General features: G+C 36.4%; 1 protein-coding gene across 10 annotated transcripts in view; it reads left to right on the top strand.

The window, feature by feature from the left end:
- The window catches only part of TAB3 (TGF-beta activated kinase 1 and MAP3K7 binding protein 3), a 56,006-nt gene that overhangs the window by 24,681 nt on the left and 13,185 nt on the right, over positions 1–18,140 (top strand). For 9 of the 10 annotated variants that reach the window (XM_023526130.1, XM_011385408.2, XM_023526131.1 and 6 more), the window contains 4 exons: positions 3,004–3,195; positions 6,922–8,380; positions 9,286–9,446; positions 15,174–15,267. In XM_023526130.1, the coding sequence (XP_023381898.1) occupies positions 3,094–3,195; positions 6,922–8,380; positions 9,286–9,446; positions 15,174–15,267 (1,816 nt within the window). In that variant the 5' untranslated portion in view covers positions 3,004–3,093. The remainder of the gene's footprint in view (positions 1–3,003; positions 3,196–6,921; positions 8,381–9,285; positions 9,447–15,173; positions 15,268–18,140) is intronic. The other variant, XR_002778252.1, reaches the window with a different exon arrangement.

Genomic DNA, 18,140 nt, shown 5'->3' on the forward strand with positions numbered 1-18,140 from the left:
TAATGGCTGCAAAATGATGATTTTTCCAGCTCCAGCACTCCCTGCATGTTTACTAGTTGGATTCTACTATGAGCAAAAGTCCTCCTTTCTCCATTTATGTATATGTGTATTTAATTATTATTGATATGGACTCATGAGTTCCTCTTTTCTACAGGCCTATAATTCATTAGTGTCCTTAATTATTTTGGTGCTCAAATTGGCACAGATTTGGCCAGTAGGAGCCTCCTCAAGCTGACTTACAGGTCCTTATGACAAGCTCCCATCATTTTTTGAATACTTCCTCACTCTGGCGTAACAGCACATTCCAGATAGAACTATATAGTTTTGTATGAGAGATCTTAAGATACACAGGTGGCTTAAGTATAACGTGTTTGGTTTTCCTGTGGTAACATCGCAGAGGGCCCTCTAGCCCAATGTAGGAGGAGAGACATGGCAGTAGGACTAAGGTGGGATGGTGCTGGTGTCAGTAGGAGGTCCCACCAATACCGATATATATGGGATCTATCTGGGATCAATATTGAGAGAAGCAGGGAGGAGGGGGGAAGATAGAAAAGTGTCTCTGGCAAATAGAAGATCATGGGCTAATGCCCCGAGTAAAGGTGGCACAGGACACCCATGCAAAGGATCACACATGGCTCTCTTTGGTTGGGATACAGAGTATAGGAAATATGATCAGATTTGCATCTTAGAAAACAATCTGGCTGTGACATGAAGAAAGGCAAGACAGGCAGGGAGAGCTGCAGGAAGCTGAAGAGAACAATATTTAGACATGCCCTGAATAATAGTAACTAATGCTTCCTGACTTATGACTGCCATTTAAATTCTTCTACAACCCTATTATTATTTTTGTTTTACAGATAAAGCTTCAGAGGTAAAGATTTTCTTAGAGACTACTAAATGGCAGAACCCGGGTGCAAACCATGACCCCCTTGTTTGCACAATGTTTAGTTGGTTGTGCAAGAATGGGAAGTCAGGGATCACACCCTGGTTTCTAGTTTTGTTAACTGAGTGGTCATATTCACGAAGAGAACAGAGCATTTGGGGAAGGGTTGTGATAAGGAGCTCCTTTTTGGACATACTGATATATTTGGGCATATCCATATGGTGCTGTGTATGTAGTATGCAGTTAGCTGTGTCTAGAGTCTTGGAGAGAGTATGATGTTTAAGATACCAGTTTGGGAATCATCAGCCTTTAACTGTTATTGAAACCTTAGTAATGGGTGTGATCACTGGGCAAAATAAAGTAAAATGAGAAGAGGCAGTTTAGGGCAAAACCCAGGGAAACAATGTGAAAAGAGATGGGAAGAAATGAGGCTAGTATGATGTCACAGAGGCTGAAAAAAAGGAAGCAACAATTAGTAGTGTCAGATGCTTCAGAGGTCAAGGGGCATAGGGCATATATCCAGAAGATATATCATCTGGATTTAGCAGCAGAGAATGTTTCTGTGGAACACTGAGATGAGCCAGATAGAACAGACTGAGGAATGAACTGTGGGGAGCAGAATAGTACAGGGTAGCCTGAAGGCCCATATATGTCCACATTGGAAGTTATCTGTATTCTTGACCCACATTTTACTTTTCCCTCATGTTCCTTAGACATCTTCTGTGTTGATGGTTGGAAGTCATTACAGAAGCCCCTAATAGCTCTTTTTCCCTGTGGTTAAGCAGAGCTTTATACATAGGGGCTCTGTGGCCACCCTGTAGATGCAGAATACGTAATTCTTGGCAACGTTGGCTCGGAAGGAAAAAGAGACAGCTAGATGCCCAGTAAAAAGTCAGCAGATTGCATGCAAAATGAAATTCTGTGTCTATATAAAAGTCAAATTAGAGATTGCATGGTATTTATTTATGTGCTTAATTAGAAACCAGAGGAAGTAATTCAGTATTTTCCTTAAATGCCTTTTATTTTAAAAATAGTCTCTGTACTCTATGCTGCCCCAAGTAATGATATGATTTAAAGTTCTGGGACCTATTTGCAAGAAATATGACCCTCCCTTCTAAGTGTGCTTTACACCTGTATCTAATAATCGTGGTTTCCACAAATCCTGTGAAGATGTGGGCATTTGCTTCTCATTCCTAAAAATATTTGACCATATAGTGAGTAAACACAGCAAAAATATTATGAGATGGTATGGTAATATGCTGTTTTTCCCCCCTTTTAAAAAATGGGAGATGTGGATCAAAAAGTGGATTGGTTAATAAACCCTTGATGCTGTCAGTTGATTTATGATTTCATTAATTATACTGCACTAGTTGCCTTATTTACATGAGTACTTAACTCGATTAGTGCTAGTAAGATTGGGGATCAGTTTCCACTGCTCAAACAGTTTCCTCTGCTCAAACTGTACTCCCACATCCTGCCATCTTAGCACCTGTGCCAATGGCATCAGAACTAAAAACCTAGGTAGGCAGATCTGGCTAGTGATGGTCCACCAGCATCTTTGAAAACAAAGGATTCTACATTTCCCTTTTGGTTTGCCCAGTTGTTTCATTTAGACATTGGGTTTCCTATACTCAGACTTCAAATTAAAACCTTTTGGCTCCAAAGTACGGGGAGAATGTAAAGACAAACAGGACAAGTGTGCTTTTATTGGTGTTGTTATCAAGTCCTTGTTTCTTTATTTTATTATTGGACATCAAAGTAATTGCTCTGCTTTAGAGTAGTGATGTGACAACCTTGGGAAAACATGAGTGATTATACATAAGTAGAATTTCTCAAGGCTAGAAAAAAATGGTTGTCAAATAATAATACTCTGTATTTTTAATCTAGTGGTTTATTTTTTTAAGCACTAAAATAAAACTGAAGTTTTTTTGTTTATTTCTAAACTGGTGATTGGCTATATTATATCAGAAAAGTCTGGTTAAGTTGAATTTGTCAATTTTCCAACTTTGGAATTGGGTATTCTTATTTTAGAGCTCTCCATTTTAATAGAGTAATAGTTTCTGTTTGAATCAAGTGAAATATGTAATTAAATTTAACCATACTTTAATTTCTTTTAATAGAAAATGACTGTGGTGTTGGAAGATTATTACTATTGGAAGGCCGGTTAGCATCCATTTCCTAAGAGAAACTTGACCACCATTTGCTCTGGCATGGCGCATAGCAGTCCACAGCTTGACATGCAGGTTCTCCATGACCTCCGACAACGTTTCCCTGAAATTCCAGAGTGTGTGGTGTCTCAGTGCATGTTACAGGTAGATTATCCACCGATCACACTGATACTAAATTAACTTATAGTTTTCCTTATTAGATCTGGCTTTGTGTTGTGATAATTAGAACTCGGTTAAATTTTCTTGTGTATGAGGGAAAGGGTGATGTTTAGAGCAGGATTTCTCAACCTTGGTGCTGTCAACATTTTGGGCTGGATAATCTGTTGTGTGGAGGTCTGCTTTGTGCATTATAGGGTGTTTAGCAGTATCCTTGGCCTCCACCCACTAGATGCCAATAGCATCTCCACACTTGTGACAGCTAAAAATATTTCCAGACAGTGCCTAATGTCCCATGGAAGGCGAAATCTACCCTCTGGAGAACCACTGATTTAGAGAAAAAAGTAAATGTAGCAAAAAGGGGGAAAAATTCTCACATTTCACTTAAATTGTTTTGGGTGTGTCATCAGTCCCTAAATCCTTGGAATTTGAATTTTGAATCTCAAATTTATCACTATAACTTCTTAGATTGTATACTTTAGAGCCTATTTTTAAAAGTTTGTAGAGTCCACTCCCTTTCTTACTGATTTTCTACTTAGTAAATGCTTACTATGTATACATGTCTAATTTTAAGTAAAAGGCCACTTTATTTATATTTCTTTAGTTATCTTCTATTGAAATAAATCATCTCTCATAGAGAATGTATCTTCCCACTCAAGGAGCAACAGAAATAGGCCTAGCCCGCCCTTTATTGACTTTTGCATCATCCTTCATGGAATCTTGGTGTGTGTGGAGTTAAAGCATTTCCCTATTTAGTTGACTTTTGGGAGCAGCACTTCTATCCTGGCCTCCTGGACCTCCTCACACAATCAGTTCAAACTCTACCTTACTGCATAATACGCAGTCTCCTCTTTACTGCAGTGTGACCAGCTCAAGATATAGCCTAAGCCTATATACAGTTGAGGTTCATTACAAGTAGAGAGACTTACAGAACAAAAGTGGTACCAGAGGTGCTTCCTTCGTTTGCAAGCTCTTCTACTAGGTCTAGTCCTTTGGGCTTAGGCTTATGATTTTAGTGTTATAGTTTGTCTTTTTTTCTAACATTGCTGATCTAAATTTCTGCCCACTGGAGTAAAACCAGCCATAAGAAGCTCTGGTGTAAAATCACTTCCTAGCAGTCACCTTCTTCACTTATCCTAAGGCCGGCCCCACCTACCTCTGACCTTTTTTATTTTATTTATGACCTGTATTTTTTTCATGGCTTAGTATCTTCATCTCACTAAACTGAATGAATGGAACTGTAAATTCAACTCAGTGAACATTTGTTGATAACTTACACTGTCCTTAGTTTTTTATTTTGTTCCTCTGGGATTAAGAGTTTATTGGTATGGAACTTACCACCTACTGGGTCTGGCAGGTTTCTCTGTTTGCATTAAAATATGAGACTCAGTAGTTTACATTTCATAGAAAAGTTTTACAGCCTCTCTGCAGGTTTACTCTTTAGGAGTATGATGTTTTTTTCAAGTGTTCATGTTCATAAATGTCTTCCTAAAAATTCTGGCCTCTTTAAACAATTTCGATTTCTTTAAGTATTTTTCAAATTTACTGTCTGATGAATTTTTAATCCTTTTTTTTTTTCTTTTTAAGACATTAGCAGGTCAGATTGACATTTGAATCTATTCTGGTGGTATTTAAAAACACTTCTGTAAAGATAATCTTACATGTCTTATTATTTGTGGTTTAAAATTTTTCTTAGGAAAATTTACTCACCTTGTTCCTGTAGACGTATTTCAAATAGGCTGACAAATCCAATTTTTTATCATTTTGAATTTGGATCTTTTTTGCAACAATGCTAATTAGGCTACCTAATTCAGTGTAGAAAACATGAAATTTCAGGATCATTAATAAAAATGTCAAAGAGTAACGTATCCATGACTGCTTTAGGTTTCAAATATTATCAGATGTAGGTGTTATGATTAGCTGGACTTCAGGTAATTATTTTATAATTTGGTTGTAATTTCAATGTGGTCCTGGGAGACGAACCCTGCTTTTACCTAGTCAACTATCTTCCAAAAGGTCTAGGTTTCAAATAAAACTCACTAGTTTTCTTTCCTTAATCCATAGGTTTATAAAACACTTGAAGGAGATACTATTTTTTTCCATCAGTGACATTTTCTAGTTGGCAAATTTGCTTTATCTAACTTCTCTCCCTTGATCGGCATGATTTCCAAGAAAGATAAGAAAAAAACAAATTTGAGTTCTGATTATTTTCTTCTTAAATTTCTGTTTCTGTGGCTTAAAGTATTTTTAAATTATTTGAGTATCAAAAATTTTATATAAGGAAAAGGATAAAAGTTATCTATGGAGTTTTGATAATGCCCATTCTTTAAATTCCTGAGAATTCATTTTGCAGATGTTTGCTTGACCGAATCTTCTTTTACTTCCTAAAGCTTTCAGTATGGTAATGTACTTTTGGCCTAACATCCTCTCCCTTGAAATTCCTATTGTGATGGAAAGAGCACTGGAAGGCAGGAGACCAAGAATCTAGACAGCTCTCTAGTTAACTAGTTAAGTGCTTGTTGTCAAGCCACATCACTTCCCAGGCATCTCTTTCCTTATCTGATTTGTGTTGGAGTGGATGAACCCTAATAGTTCTCCCATCTATAAAACTGCGGCACTGTATGTCCTGTTTTAGGTTTAACTTTATTTGCCTCTCCACAGAAGTGTAGTGTTTCTTTTTTATATAAAATGTACTTTTCCTTAAAATAAATATAATAAAATAAAAATATGGTCATGTGTACGTATGTGCACATCTGTATGTATATTTATGAACTATAGAGAAGGTCAGGATAATTAAATTTAATAGATGATTTCAAAGACGATGACCAATAGTGTTTTTAGGCTAATAAAATAGTTCTGAATTCTGTATTTTAATGGAAAACTACCTTATATTTTGTAATTTTTAAAAGAATGAACCTGTTATTAGTTTGATTACTGCCAATTTATCTTTTTGTGTGTGTAGAACTCAAATTCAAATTCTTAAATGATTTTGAAAGTTTACCAAGCCTACCTTTTGTAGGGTGACAACTTGAGGCTGTAGGAGAGTGAATGAATTTCATTAAGGCATTCTAGACCTGCTTTTATGTTATATTACCGTAACTTTGGCAAAGTCATGCAATCATAGACTTTTTAAACTTGTTTAGCTTCATCTTTCATAATGATAGACAGTTGAAGTTATATAGTGTAAAAGTGAAGGCTGCTTTAGAATTTTTATTGTTTTGACTAGGAATTCTAATATAATTTTTTTCTGCTTTTGTGGTTTCAGTGCCTTTTGAAAACTAAAGCATGGTTATTTTCATGTTTATCAGTTTAAATGTTAATGATGGCTATTACTTATACTTGTATATTGCAGCAATTGTGGTGAATCCAAGATTAACCCAACATTTTAATTTGTTGAGATGCAACAAGTATAAAATGAGTCCTGGATTTGGAGTCAGAAAAGTTGGGGTTGAGTCACAATGTTCATTAGTAGGTACTGTACATTTCTGTAGCAGTAGCAGTAGCAGTAGTACTAGTCATGTGAGCTAAATGTCTGTAAAATAATATGAATCACTGGAGATACCTCCTTTTCAGGATAGATGACCATGAAGCTTTTTGTGTTTAAAATACTGTGCTCTCTGCTTATTCTATGAAAATATGACAGTCATATTTGCACAACACTGGCAAAGCTTGACTTCCATTTTGCTAACGTTATTTTACCATTTCCTCCCCTAGAATAACAATAATCTTGAAGCCTGTTGCCGAGCCCTTTCCCAGGAGAGTTGCAAATACTTGTATATGGAATACCATAGTCCAGATGACAACAGGATGAATAGAAATCGCCTTTTGCATATTAACCTGGGTATCCATTCTCCTGGTAGCTACCACCTAGGAGATGGAGCACAACTTAATGGTGGCCGAACACTGGTACATAGCTCAAGTGATGGACATATCGATCCACAGCATGCAGCAGGGAAACAGCTGATATGTTTAGTTCAGGAACCACACTCAGCTCCAGCTATTGTGGCTGCTACTCCCAACTACAATCCATTTTTTATGAATGAACAGAACAGAAGTGCAGCTACTCCTCCTTCACAGCCACCTCAACAGCCATCTTCCATGCAAACGGGAATGAATCCTTCTGTTATGCAAGGGCCTTCACCACCACAGCCGCCACCTCCTTCATACATGCACATACCTCGGTATAGTACAAATCCAATTACTGTTACAGTATCCCAAAACCTCCCTTCGGGACAGACTATACCAAGAGCTTTACAAATTCTTCCACAAATTCCAAGTAATCTCTATGGGTCTCCTGGTTCTATTTATATTAGACCAACATCTCAGAGTTCATCAGGAAGACAAACTCCTCAGAATACGTCATGGCAGTCCTCACCACAGGGCCCAGTGCCTCATTATAGCCAACGTCCTTTACCTATTTATACACATCAACAGAGCTATCAACCTTCTCAGTATTCTCCCAAACAACAACAGATCCCTCAACCTGCTTACCATTCGCCACCTCCTTCTCAATGTCCTTCACCCTTCAGCTCTCCACAGCATCAAATGCAGCCTTGCCAGTTGGGCCACCCGAGTTCCCACGTCTTCATGCCACCTAGCCCTTCAACTACTCCACCCCATCTATATCAACAAGGACCTCTCTATCAGACACAGGGAAGCCATTCAGTAGCCTATCTCCCATACACAACATCTAGCTTACCCAAAGGATCCATGAAGAAGATAGAAATTACAGTCGAACCCTCTCAAAGACCTGGGACAGCAATTAATAGGAGTCCTTCACCTATCAGTAATCAGCCGCCTCCACGGAATCAGCACTCACTGTATACAGCCACCACTCCACCTTCAAATTCTCCTTCAAGAGGGCTATCCGGTCAACCAAAACCTCCATTTAGTGTTAATCCTGTGTATATTACTTATACACAGCCAACTGGACCTTCATGCGCTCCATCACCGTCTCCTCTGGTGATACCAAACCCAACTACAGTTTTTAAAATTACCGTAGGCCGAGCAATGGCTGAAAATCTTTTAAATTTAGTGGACCAAGAAGAACGTTCTGCAGCCCCAGAACCTATTCAGCCCATTTCAGTGATACCAGGTTCTGGGGGAGAAAAGGGAAGCCATAGATATCAGAGGAGTTCCAGTTCTGGATCAGATGACTATGCCTATACCCAAGGTAATTTTAGCCCTTTTATGACATTTAATCTTTGTAGTGGGGTGGCTCTCATTCAAAATAATTTATATTAGCTGTTTAGTTATTGCCATTAAGAATAGGGTCAGTACTTGAGAGTCATCTATAGACTTTCTTTTAAAATATGAAAATGTAAGCATGTAATAGTGACCTAATAAGACATATTTTTTAAGGAAGAACATTTATTGGGGGAAAAATATAGATAAATGAAAGTGTCAAAAAATACAAAGTACAGTGCTCGCTTCGGCAGCACATATACTAAAATTGGAATGAAAAATACAAAGTACAGAGTGGGAAAGAGATTCATACATGGTGGACTAAAGTTCATCTAGGTGAGAAAACTAGAATCTTTTCTGAAGAAGATGGCCTGAAGGATATAAATTACTTATACATTACTTTATAAATATCATATCCTTCAGGTCATTACTGATTCTACTTTTATAAATGTCATCATAAAAAGTGAGATCGGTAATGAAGAACATTGTTACAACAAACTAAATATAAAGGAGAATAGTTTTTTCAAAGTCTGTTCAGATTGTTTCAGGATATCTGAGAATTTAGTGCTCTTTTAGTATCTAAGAAGGGAGGTAATTACGATTGTAATTGAATATGCCTTGTGTTGAACCTGTTAGAAACAGGCAGATATAGTTAAAAAGAATCTTAGGGAAACTAAGGACAACAGAACAAGAGGGATGGATAGAATGATGTCATTTCGGCAGCAGTTACAAGAGCTAAATTAAAGCAGATATAGAGGCAGAATAGCATTAGACAGTAAATGCCAACTCAAGTTGGATGACAGGGATTTTATACTGATTAGCAATGAGTATAGAAATTTTCTGGTTACTTGTTCAATGTTATTCTCTGCAATAACTTTATCTGTAATGCTATAGCCTTGCTGTTACATCAGCGAGCAAGGATGGAGAGGTTAGCAAAGCAATTGAAACATGAGAAAGAGGCCCTAGAGCGGTTGAAGGCTGAAGTTAACAGTATGGAGCATGACCTGATGCAGAGACGGCTCAGAAGGGTCAGCTGCACCACTTCGATCCCAACGGTAAGTGGTCTGTTGGGATGTGTAGCTAGGAAGCCACGTGGGGACGCTGGCTGTCTAGGACGTTTGTTTTTAAGTTCTGTTTCTTCTGGCCAAGTTCTTTTTCTTTGTTAAACAATGGATGAAGGACTCTTACCTTCAGTAGTTCTCATAAAAATAATTTGATGCTTTTTTTTTTTCCCACATGTGAATTCTGCAGACTCATCAGTCAGTATTTTCAAATACTGACAATTACAATCAAGCTATAGCATCTCATTTATAATAAATTGCTTTTTGTCAAAATAGAAATGAAAAGTGTACCGTGACCAAATATCTTATAAATTGTTCTCATTCTTCTAAGCATATTGTATGTATTTTTCCAAACACTTAAAAAAATTGTTTCTAAGTACATTAATTCACATGAGCTACATATGAAATCAGTATGAATTTTGAGCGTTGACTGACTACAGACTATTATAAGGCAGAGCAATTTCGTAAAGTATAAGTAATTGTAGAAACTAAGATAACAGTATTGGCATGGTCCTAACAGGAACTGCTCTAATGAAAATATTGGGATGATATATTTTAATATGTCGGTTAATATTCATGAGTTCTAAAATCTTGTGATATCACAAGCTTTCTTCTATCCAACCTGTTGCTTCACCTTTTAACATTCAGTCAATGAGCATATTTTACAGTTTACGACCGTGGTCTGATGCTAGATGCTTAGCTAGTGGGAGAAATAAATCCATCAACAGATAACTGTAATACAGTGGGCTAAGTGCTCCATATGCTCGCAGTTAATGACAGAACTCGTACATCAACTAGTTTCTGTATATACTCAGTGCACTTCTCTGCTCTCTCACATTCCTACTGCTGGAATGCCCTTCGAAAGCTGTGTGTATAAATCCTGTCTGTCCTTCAGGGCTCAACTCAATCTCTGCTTTTTCCACAGAGCCATTCCTTATTTTCTTACCCTCTGTAAACTAAGGGTAATCTCTCTCTGAATTTACAAGTTTCAAGAAGTGGGCATATATGTCAGGCCTTTTGCAAACAGCATGTCTGCAGCTATGCTCTCATAGAAAAGGTTTTAACTGAGGTTAATGGCTTCAGAGGAGATCTGTGAATCCCTGAAATTATATGCAGAGTTTCATATGTGTGTTTATATGAGAAGCAGGCCTATAGCTTTCGTCTGATTTTTATAAGGTTATTAGATTGAAGGAAAAAAGGGTGAGGTTTTATAAGGTTATTAGATTGAAGGAAAAAAGGGTGAGGAACCAGTGCCCTAAACAGTGTAGTGTTGCTGTATAGGCAGAGAGGAAAGGGGAGGCATTTTAGAAGGGAAACAGACATGAGGTAATGAAGGCTTGAAGTCAAGACCTTCAGGAGGCAGCAATTACAGTTCCCTAGCTTAAGCTGAGATTTCTGATGTCTTAACAGGTTAATGTGTATAGGGAGAGTGGGGCTTTGACCTTGAACAGTCGGTTGACATATTTGAACTTTATTTTACTGGTCATGGGGAACCAGTGGATGTTTTTGAGTTTATTGAGGAATGTGCATACTTAATGAAATTTTAAAAATTTGAAAAGTATTGATTAAATTCCTAAGTATAGTAGATATTAGAAGTGAGAAGGGAGAGTATTAAAACACCTGGGAGGTAATATTTCTGCCTCATTTCCCACTTGAAATCTGTTGACATTCGGTATTATAAAGTTTCACGTGTACAGTACGTGGTTAGACATTTATATAATTTACGAAGTGACTCCTCCGATTAGTCTAGTAGTACCCACCTGGCACTATACATAGTTATTTTAATATTATTGACTATATTCTCTATGCTGTACTCTACATCCCTGTGACTTTTAACTACCAATTTATACTCCTTCATTCCTTCTCTTTTTTCACTCAGTCTTCCATACTCCCTCCCATCTGGCAATCACCAGTTTGTTCTCTGTTATCTGTAAGTCTGTTTTTCTCACTTGACATCTCAGTTGAATTCTGTGATGAGGGGAGATACTGAAAAATGTAACTCATGGGAAACCACCTTTGGTGGTTGGGCACTTTGGAATCCTTTAGGTTTTTGTAGAGCATAAAAACATTTTCTTAGCATACAAGTTATTTTCACTAACATAACCAATCATATAAACTTTGATTAGCAGTCTCTTGCTGTGTGATAACCCCTGCTAAATAAAGCCCTATTTTTCTTGTTGGAAGTAGAGAACTAATGTAGCATAGGTTAGTGCTTCAAAAACCCCCAAATTTTAGATGAAAGCTTTTATCGATGAGACTTCCTTAGAAAAAGAAAAAAAGGGAAGTTAGTGAAATTGCTGCCCTGGGATGTAATTTTTAATTTTTTATATTGAGAATTTGAAAGATACATAAAATAGGCAAAATAATATAATGAACCCCCATAGAGCCATCATCACCCAGCTTCAGAAATGGGTAGCTTACATGGTGATATTTGAGATGAGAAATTTGAGTGTACGATTTCTATGTATGTCTGCTGCCAGGCCTAGAGTAAGATGGAGGACTATTAGAAGTACATGGCCAAGAGACAGTAATGGTTAAGACAGTGAGCTCTCAATTCAGGTGTGAATTTGAATTCTACTTCTGTTATTTATGTGTCACTCATATGTCCTTGGATAAGTAACTTTTCTCATCTATAATATGAGTACCTATCTCATGGGATTTTTGTTAGGATTAAATAATAGCACATTAAACAGATTACATAATACCCAACAAAGAGTAAGTATTCTTATAAAGGTTGGTTGCAAGATATTGGAAAAATCTGCTTGAGATACATACACAAATCTGAAGCATTTTGTAATTTCCTTTTAAATTTAGGAACATGCATAACACAAGGGTATATTATATGTAGGATATTAATCGGATAATAAAGCATTTAGTCAGAATTCTCTTTTTGTTCATAGAGGCTCATTTGAGGCCCCATGACATAGTTGAAAGACTGCCTACATAGGCTCTGCACTCGCTGGTTATATTTAACGTCTCTGCAGTTGATGTACTTTTTTCTGAACAGGGGACATTTTAATGTTGTCAAGGTAAAGAGACAATGTAAAGTGCCCAGCTTGTTGTAGATGCTCAAAAACTGACTATCCTTATCATTGTCCCACTCTTACAGGATTACGCAATATAGAGAATTAGCTTTTTATTTGCTACTAAGCTCATATTGATTGGTACCTTCAAGTTTTCAGACAAATTAATTTCTTATCAAGCAGTGTATAAAAAATTGCATTCTAGTCTCATTAGGCACACACATTTCTACGCAATTTTTTTATACACTGCTGTGTGTGCAGTTGCAGAAATAAGAGCAGTGAAATAATCTTTCTAAGGAGGGCAGAAACATGAGATGCATGACTGCCATCATTTTTCCCAATCTGTTTGCCAAGGGTATTCAGTGCTGTGGAAAATGTTAAAGAGATCTGTATGTAAAAAGATACATGTATATATGCCTATGAACCTATATTTGTGTGTGTGTGACAGAGAGAGAAGAGATAATATAAGGCAGTAAATCAGAAGTGCTGGCCAGCTGAATGGTAGTGATATTAAGTACTTTTAAGAGTTCTGAGATAGAAATGTTAGTTTTTTGCTGGTGGGTTCAAAGATGAGACAGTTTCAGTGGAGGAGGGGGAAATTTAAATTATACCTTGAAGGATAAATTAGATTTTAATAAGCAGAGAGCTGCCAATTACCCCCTCCCCCAAGTTTTTCCTCCCATTCATCTTGTTCTGACTAATTGGGTTTTTGGACTAACCCACACCTTTGAGTCCCAGATGCATAATTAGGGCTAAGCCACCAAAGAACATCAGTGTTCTTTGACCTTGGTCTCTGTGAGACAACTTCTTAAAGTGCTTAAACAGTTGACATAAGGTGTTTGCTACCTTTTGACAAAAGCTTAGAATTTTTCACTTCACAATGTCAGATATAAAAATCTTGGTATTTTACAAACAACTGTAAATCACTCACAGCCAATCTTAAAACCCCTTCTCCATGAAAAACTACTTTTTGATAAATGAAAGTAACTTTTCGGAAACAGCTTAGGAATCTTATAGATAAACTGTTTAGTGAGTTCCAGTAGTTCTACCATCTTTGGAAATGAGCCTGTTGAGAGCTTTTTTTTTTTTTTTTATTGTTATAAGCAAATGTGTATGTAGTAGCCTCTCGACTATAAAGTGTATTATAATATTTCCGTACTTAGTTACAGAACTTAGCTATTCAGAGATACTGTGGCTGAACCGTGTCCCGCCCCCCCAATATGTAGAGGGATCCAGCTCCTTTAGGTGCTTGGCTTTCCCAATACAATTCTACAAAGAAAATAGGTTCTTTCACATATTCCTAGGAAGACAGCATCACTCTCTGAAAACCTCAGACAGGTGCTTTATCTTTAATATAAATGCTCAGGTATGTTTTTTTAATATGGCCTGGTAGACAAGGTATAAGCATTTTACATGTTAAAGTCACGTGTCTTACACATAGGAAGGAGAAAAGAAAAGCAATCCCTAATAAATATTTCTAAATGACTTTTGTGTTCTGGCATTCTAAGGGATTGTTGCTTTTATTATATTCTGCCTGTTATAGCACTTATTTTAAGTTGGCATTCTCAATTATTCTGGTAATACCTCGTAACAGCCTAAGATCTTGCATTATTGTGAATTGAAATATTTGCTCATTTTTCTTCATTCTATTAACATTCAGTTTTTATTAGCAAAATACATGTTTTCAACACAATGGGATTTTACTCTGTCTTCCTATCATAGCACATTTTTATCTTTTACTTTATAAATTACCTTAGAAATTTAGTTAAGGCAGTGCTAAAAGCTTTAGTACCCCGTGCCTCTGGAGTCTAAACCCTCATTTTATTTTTTAATGTACATATATGTAAAATAGTAAAGGAATTTAGAATGTTGAGAAAGTAAAGGCTTCCGAAAGCTTTATTTAACGGAAGAATAGGGCTCTCTTCACATTTTATGTTTCATGTATGCCCCCAAAAGACTTAAGGTGTAGGTTGCGCTGGAAAGGTCAAGGCAAAAGGAAACAAAGATGGAGGAAGAAGAGTCTGTTCCTGAAAATTTCATATACTATATTAATTGCCTTTGTTGACCTCAAATGAACACAAAAAAAGATTTCTATGTAAGTTTATATAAAAGAGTTCTATATAAATTCTGGCTCTTTAAATTACCAGCTTTTATAATCTTGGGAAAACTATATAACTTGTGCCTTAGCTTCCTCATGTATAAATTCGGGGTGATATTAGTACTTTCTTGAGAGATTGTTTTGAGAAAGAATGAGAATTCTGGTAAACACAGTGCCTGCCACTCAGTGTTAATTAAAACTAGTACTGTTATAATTTTTATCATCCTGGACAAGACTAAAAGCATGGGTGTTGCTTGTTTAAAAGGTTGATATTTGTCCCTTACCATAAATACATAGAAATAAAATATTCTCAGTGTTTTGTGATAAAAATGGTAGTGTTTTGTATGGTAGAACAGTCTAGTATTGTACCGTGCCACATTATGTGCAGATTTTTGTTTATATGTGGCCATATCGATGCCCCGTTTTACTGGACTATTCCTTGAAAAACATATATAGGACTTCTTAAACATGCCCTCTTATGGACTAAGGCCATATTTTTGCTAATAAACAATCAGAACAATTAACATGAATAGCAGTTCTTAAATGTTGGGCTTGATAATGACTTTCCCACAATTGCTATTTTGGGTCCTTTCTTACTAGCCTGAGGAAATGACAAGATTGAGAAGCATGAACAGACAACTCCAGATAAATGTTGACTGTACACTGAAAGAAGTTGACCTCCTTCAATCTAGAGGTATAGACTTGATTATTTGGTAAACCATAAGTAATAGTGTGGTGTTTTAAGCTGCTTAAATAGCTATCATTTTGGTTTTACATATTTAAGAGAGTTTTTATCCATTATGAGATTGCAATCCTGGTAAACAGATCCCTTCACCCCCATATGGTTCTAGATAGAGCAGATATATGTGGGGGATTAAAAATAGTTTTTACATTGGCAATTTCATCAAGTTCTTATCACTATTCTATGTTGTTTCTCTGCGTTTACCTCTTAGTCATTTACTGTAAATATTTTATAAGTTGATGGGTTTTAATTCTAAAGCTTAGTAGATTATATTATATGTCACCTAAAATATTTTTTAAAGTAGGAATCTCAAATCAGAATATCATATTTCTCAGTTTTAAAGTAAATTCCATATACCATTATGTTATCTGTTACATGAAAATATCCAACTATATCTTAGAGTTTTAGGGGTGAGGTGAGGGGTTGGCTTTCTTATAGAAGTGTACTACATACAGTAGAAGCTCTCTTAACTAACTTTCATTTACCCAACTCATCAGGTTAGAGATGTTCTTCATTTTCTCTGTAAAATATACTGACCAAGCCCACAGGTGCTGCACACCTGTGACAGGCCACATCCTGGCACACCCATATACCTTTGCTCCAATCAGTGGAATTGTCTGCTTACCAAGAGTCAGTCCTGTTCCCAAACCTGCTTGTGCCAGTTACTTTTTAAACACTCAGGTAAATCAAATAGGGGCTGAATTACATAGGGATGAAAACAAATGAAAAGGATTAAGGGAGGAAATCATCAAAATCTAAGAGGATTCTATCTTCAAATTAAATGTTCTTAAAAGTATCTTTATTGCTCCATTCTAACAAAGTCAAAACAGGAAATTATAGATCAGGGTTCAGCAAACTAGCCAGCTGTCTGTTTTTTAAAATAAAGTTTTAGTGGAATGTAGCCACGCCCATTTGTTTACATGTTGTCTTGGGCTGCTTTTGTGCTTCAGCACAGTTGAGGGCTTCCAACAGAGACTTATTCATAGCGCCTAAAATGTTTATTATCTGGCCCTTTACAGAAAAAGTTTGCCTACCTCACTTTAGGTCATCACGGGTGTAGTTAATATAAGACTATATAGAACCTTTATTCAATAGACAACCTAAAGAAAGGGTCTTGATCCAACATTAAAATACTGCTATGTTTATATGTTTTGTTAAAGTTGATGTGTAATTTTTATTAACAATCCTATGTTTTAATCAGCCCTCCTCTTACTGTTCTTAAGAGAGCTTCTACTGTATTTGGGGAGTATATAATAAAGTGCCCCATTGCCATTTTTAGGCAAAGTTACAGTAGAAGCAGGGGAACCCAAAAGATGGAACTGTCTGGAACAATAGAAGCAAATTTGAATGTGAAAGTTGAACAGTCTAGTTATGTGCCCTTAAAATTATTTTCAGAAGCCTAGTCACAGTAATTCTTTCATTGCTTAAAGCTAGTGGGCTGTAGAAAGAATTGCTGTTCATAATGTGGGGGTTATACAAAGTACTGCTGCTGTATTAGAAGAGTGCATCAGTTTTTTTGCTTGTGTTCTTTGAAGCAAAACAAGAAACAGAAACATTTGGTTAGGATATTTATAGTAAGCCTTATGGGTTTAGAAATTAGAATGTGAGCTATAACTTAAGTAATTGAAGAAATACATATACAGCATCTTAAAAGCATAAAAAAGATCCAATTAATATATCAAATAGCATTGTGGCTTTCATGAACCATCATAGGAGTTATTTTCAGGAAATTATCTTAAAATAGCATATCCAAATGGATAAAAGCATTTGTAGTAGGACCTGCAAGGGAAACCACTGTTAAGATTTTATAAGTGAAGAGCTGTGGTTTTGGTCTCCATTGAGCAACAAAGAGCTCTTTTTGGTGCTTAAGCATTTCTAAATCTCCTTTCATAAGGGGTTCAAATGTATCCATTTTATACTAAATTCTACTCTTTCATACTCTGGAAAATTTTTATGTAAATTTCCAATCTGAACTTTTAAAAAAGAAATTAGACATTTTTGGGGACATTTAGACTAGTTGCAAATCAATGCATGATTTGATGAAAAGCAACGTTACTGTTGGTTTTCGTGGGGAAAACTTGTTGGGAAAAAAAATCAGGCAATATATTTGAATTATCAGTACCATATAGCATCCTCTGTAAATGAGCATGGGTACGGTTAAAAAGCTTAACTGGAATTATGTGCAGAACAAGTAGGTTGCAGTGATAGGTTCACAGAAGTGAAGGTAGGACCCAAAGCTGGCACTGGATCAAAACTGACTTTGGAGGAGTCATGGCAGGAGATGGGGCTGAAATACACATTAGATCAGGGAGTGAACATTTTAGATCTGAAAATTTTTTGGCGAGACAAAATCCTCAGGGATTGTTCTATTGTTCTGAAATGGCACTGTATCATCTTTGATCAATGATAAGTCTATAGGCAGCATTTTAAAAATTCTCCTTGTCTTGAAGATAGGAATCCATGAGCTGCTGCTATCATAATTTGATTAATCTTTATAAGAGATAAAATCTTCCTCTCATGGTTCATTAAAATCAGAACAGAAAAACAGTTCAGCCATCCTTTCATAGCTCTCTTTCATTTACCTCCCTAAATGCGCCACATGCTTAATCCTGTCTAGAGAGACTAGCTTTACAGTTAGAAAAATATTCCTGTAGGTGAACACTGTAGACAAACACGGGCGTGGTAGTTTGCTTGGGTCTTTTCTCACAACAATAAATCAATTTCACTGGGAAGAGGGTAGGATATTTAATGAGTTTTGAAACCTTGGAAAACAGTTTCTCTTCTTACATGTTTTTTTCCCATATTTTCCTTAACAAAAATTTCAA

Source organism: Pteropus vampyrus, unplaced genomic scaffold (assembly GCF_000151845.1).
Source record: "Pteropus vampyrus isolate Shadow unplaced genomic scaffold, Pvam_2.0 Scaffold714, whole genome shotgun sequence".
Lineage (NCBI taxonomy): Eukaryota > Metazoa > Chordata > Mammalia > Chiroptera > Pteropodidae > Pteropus > Pteropus vampyrus.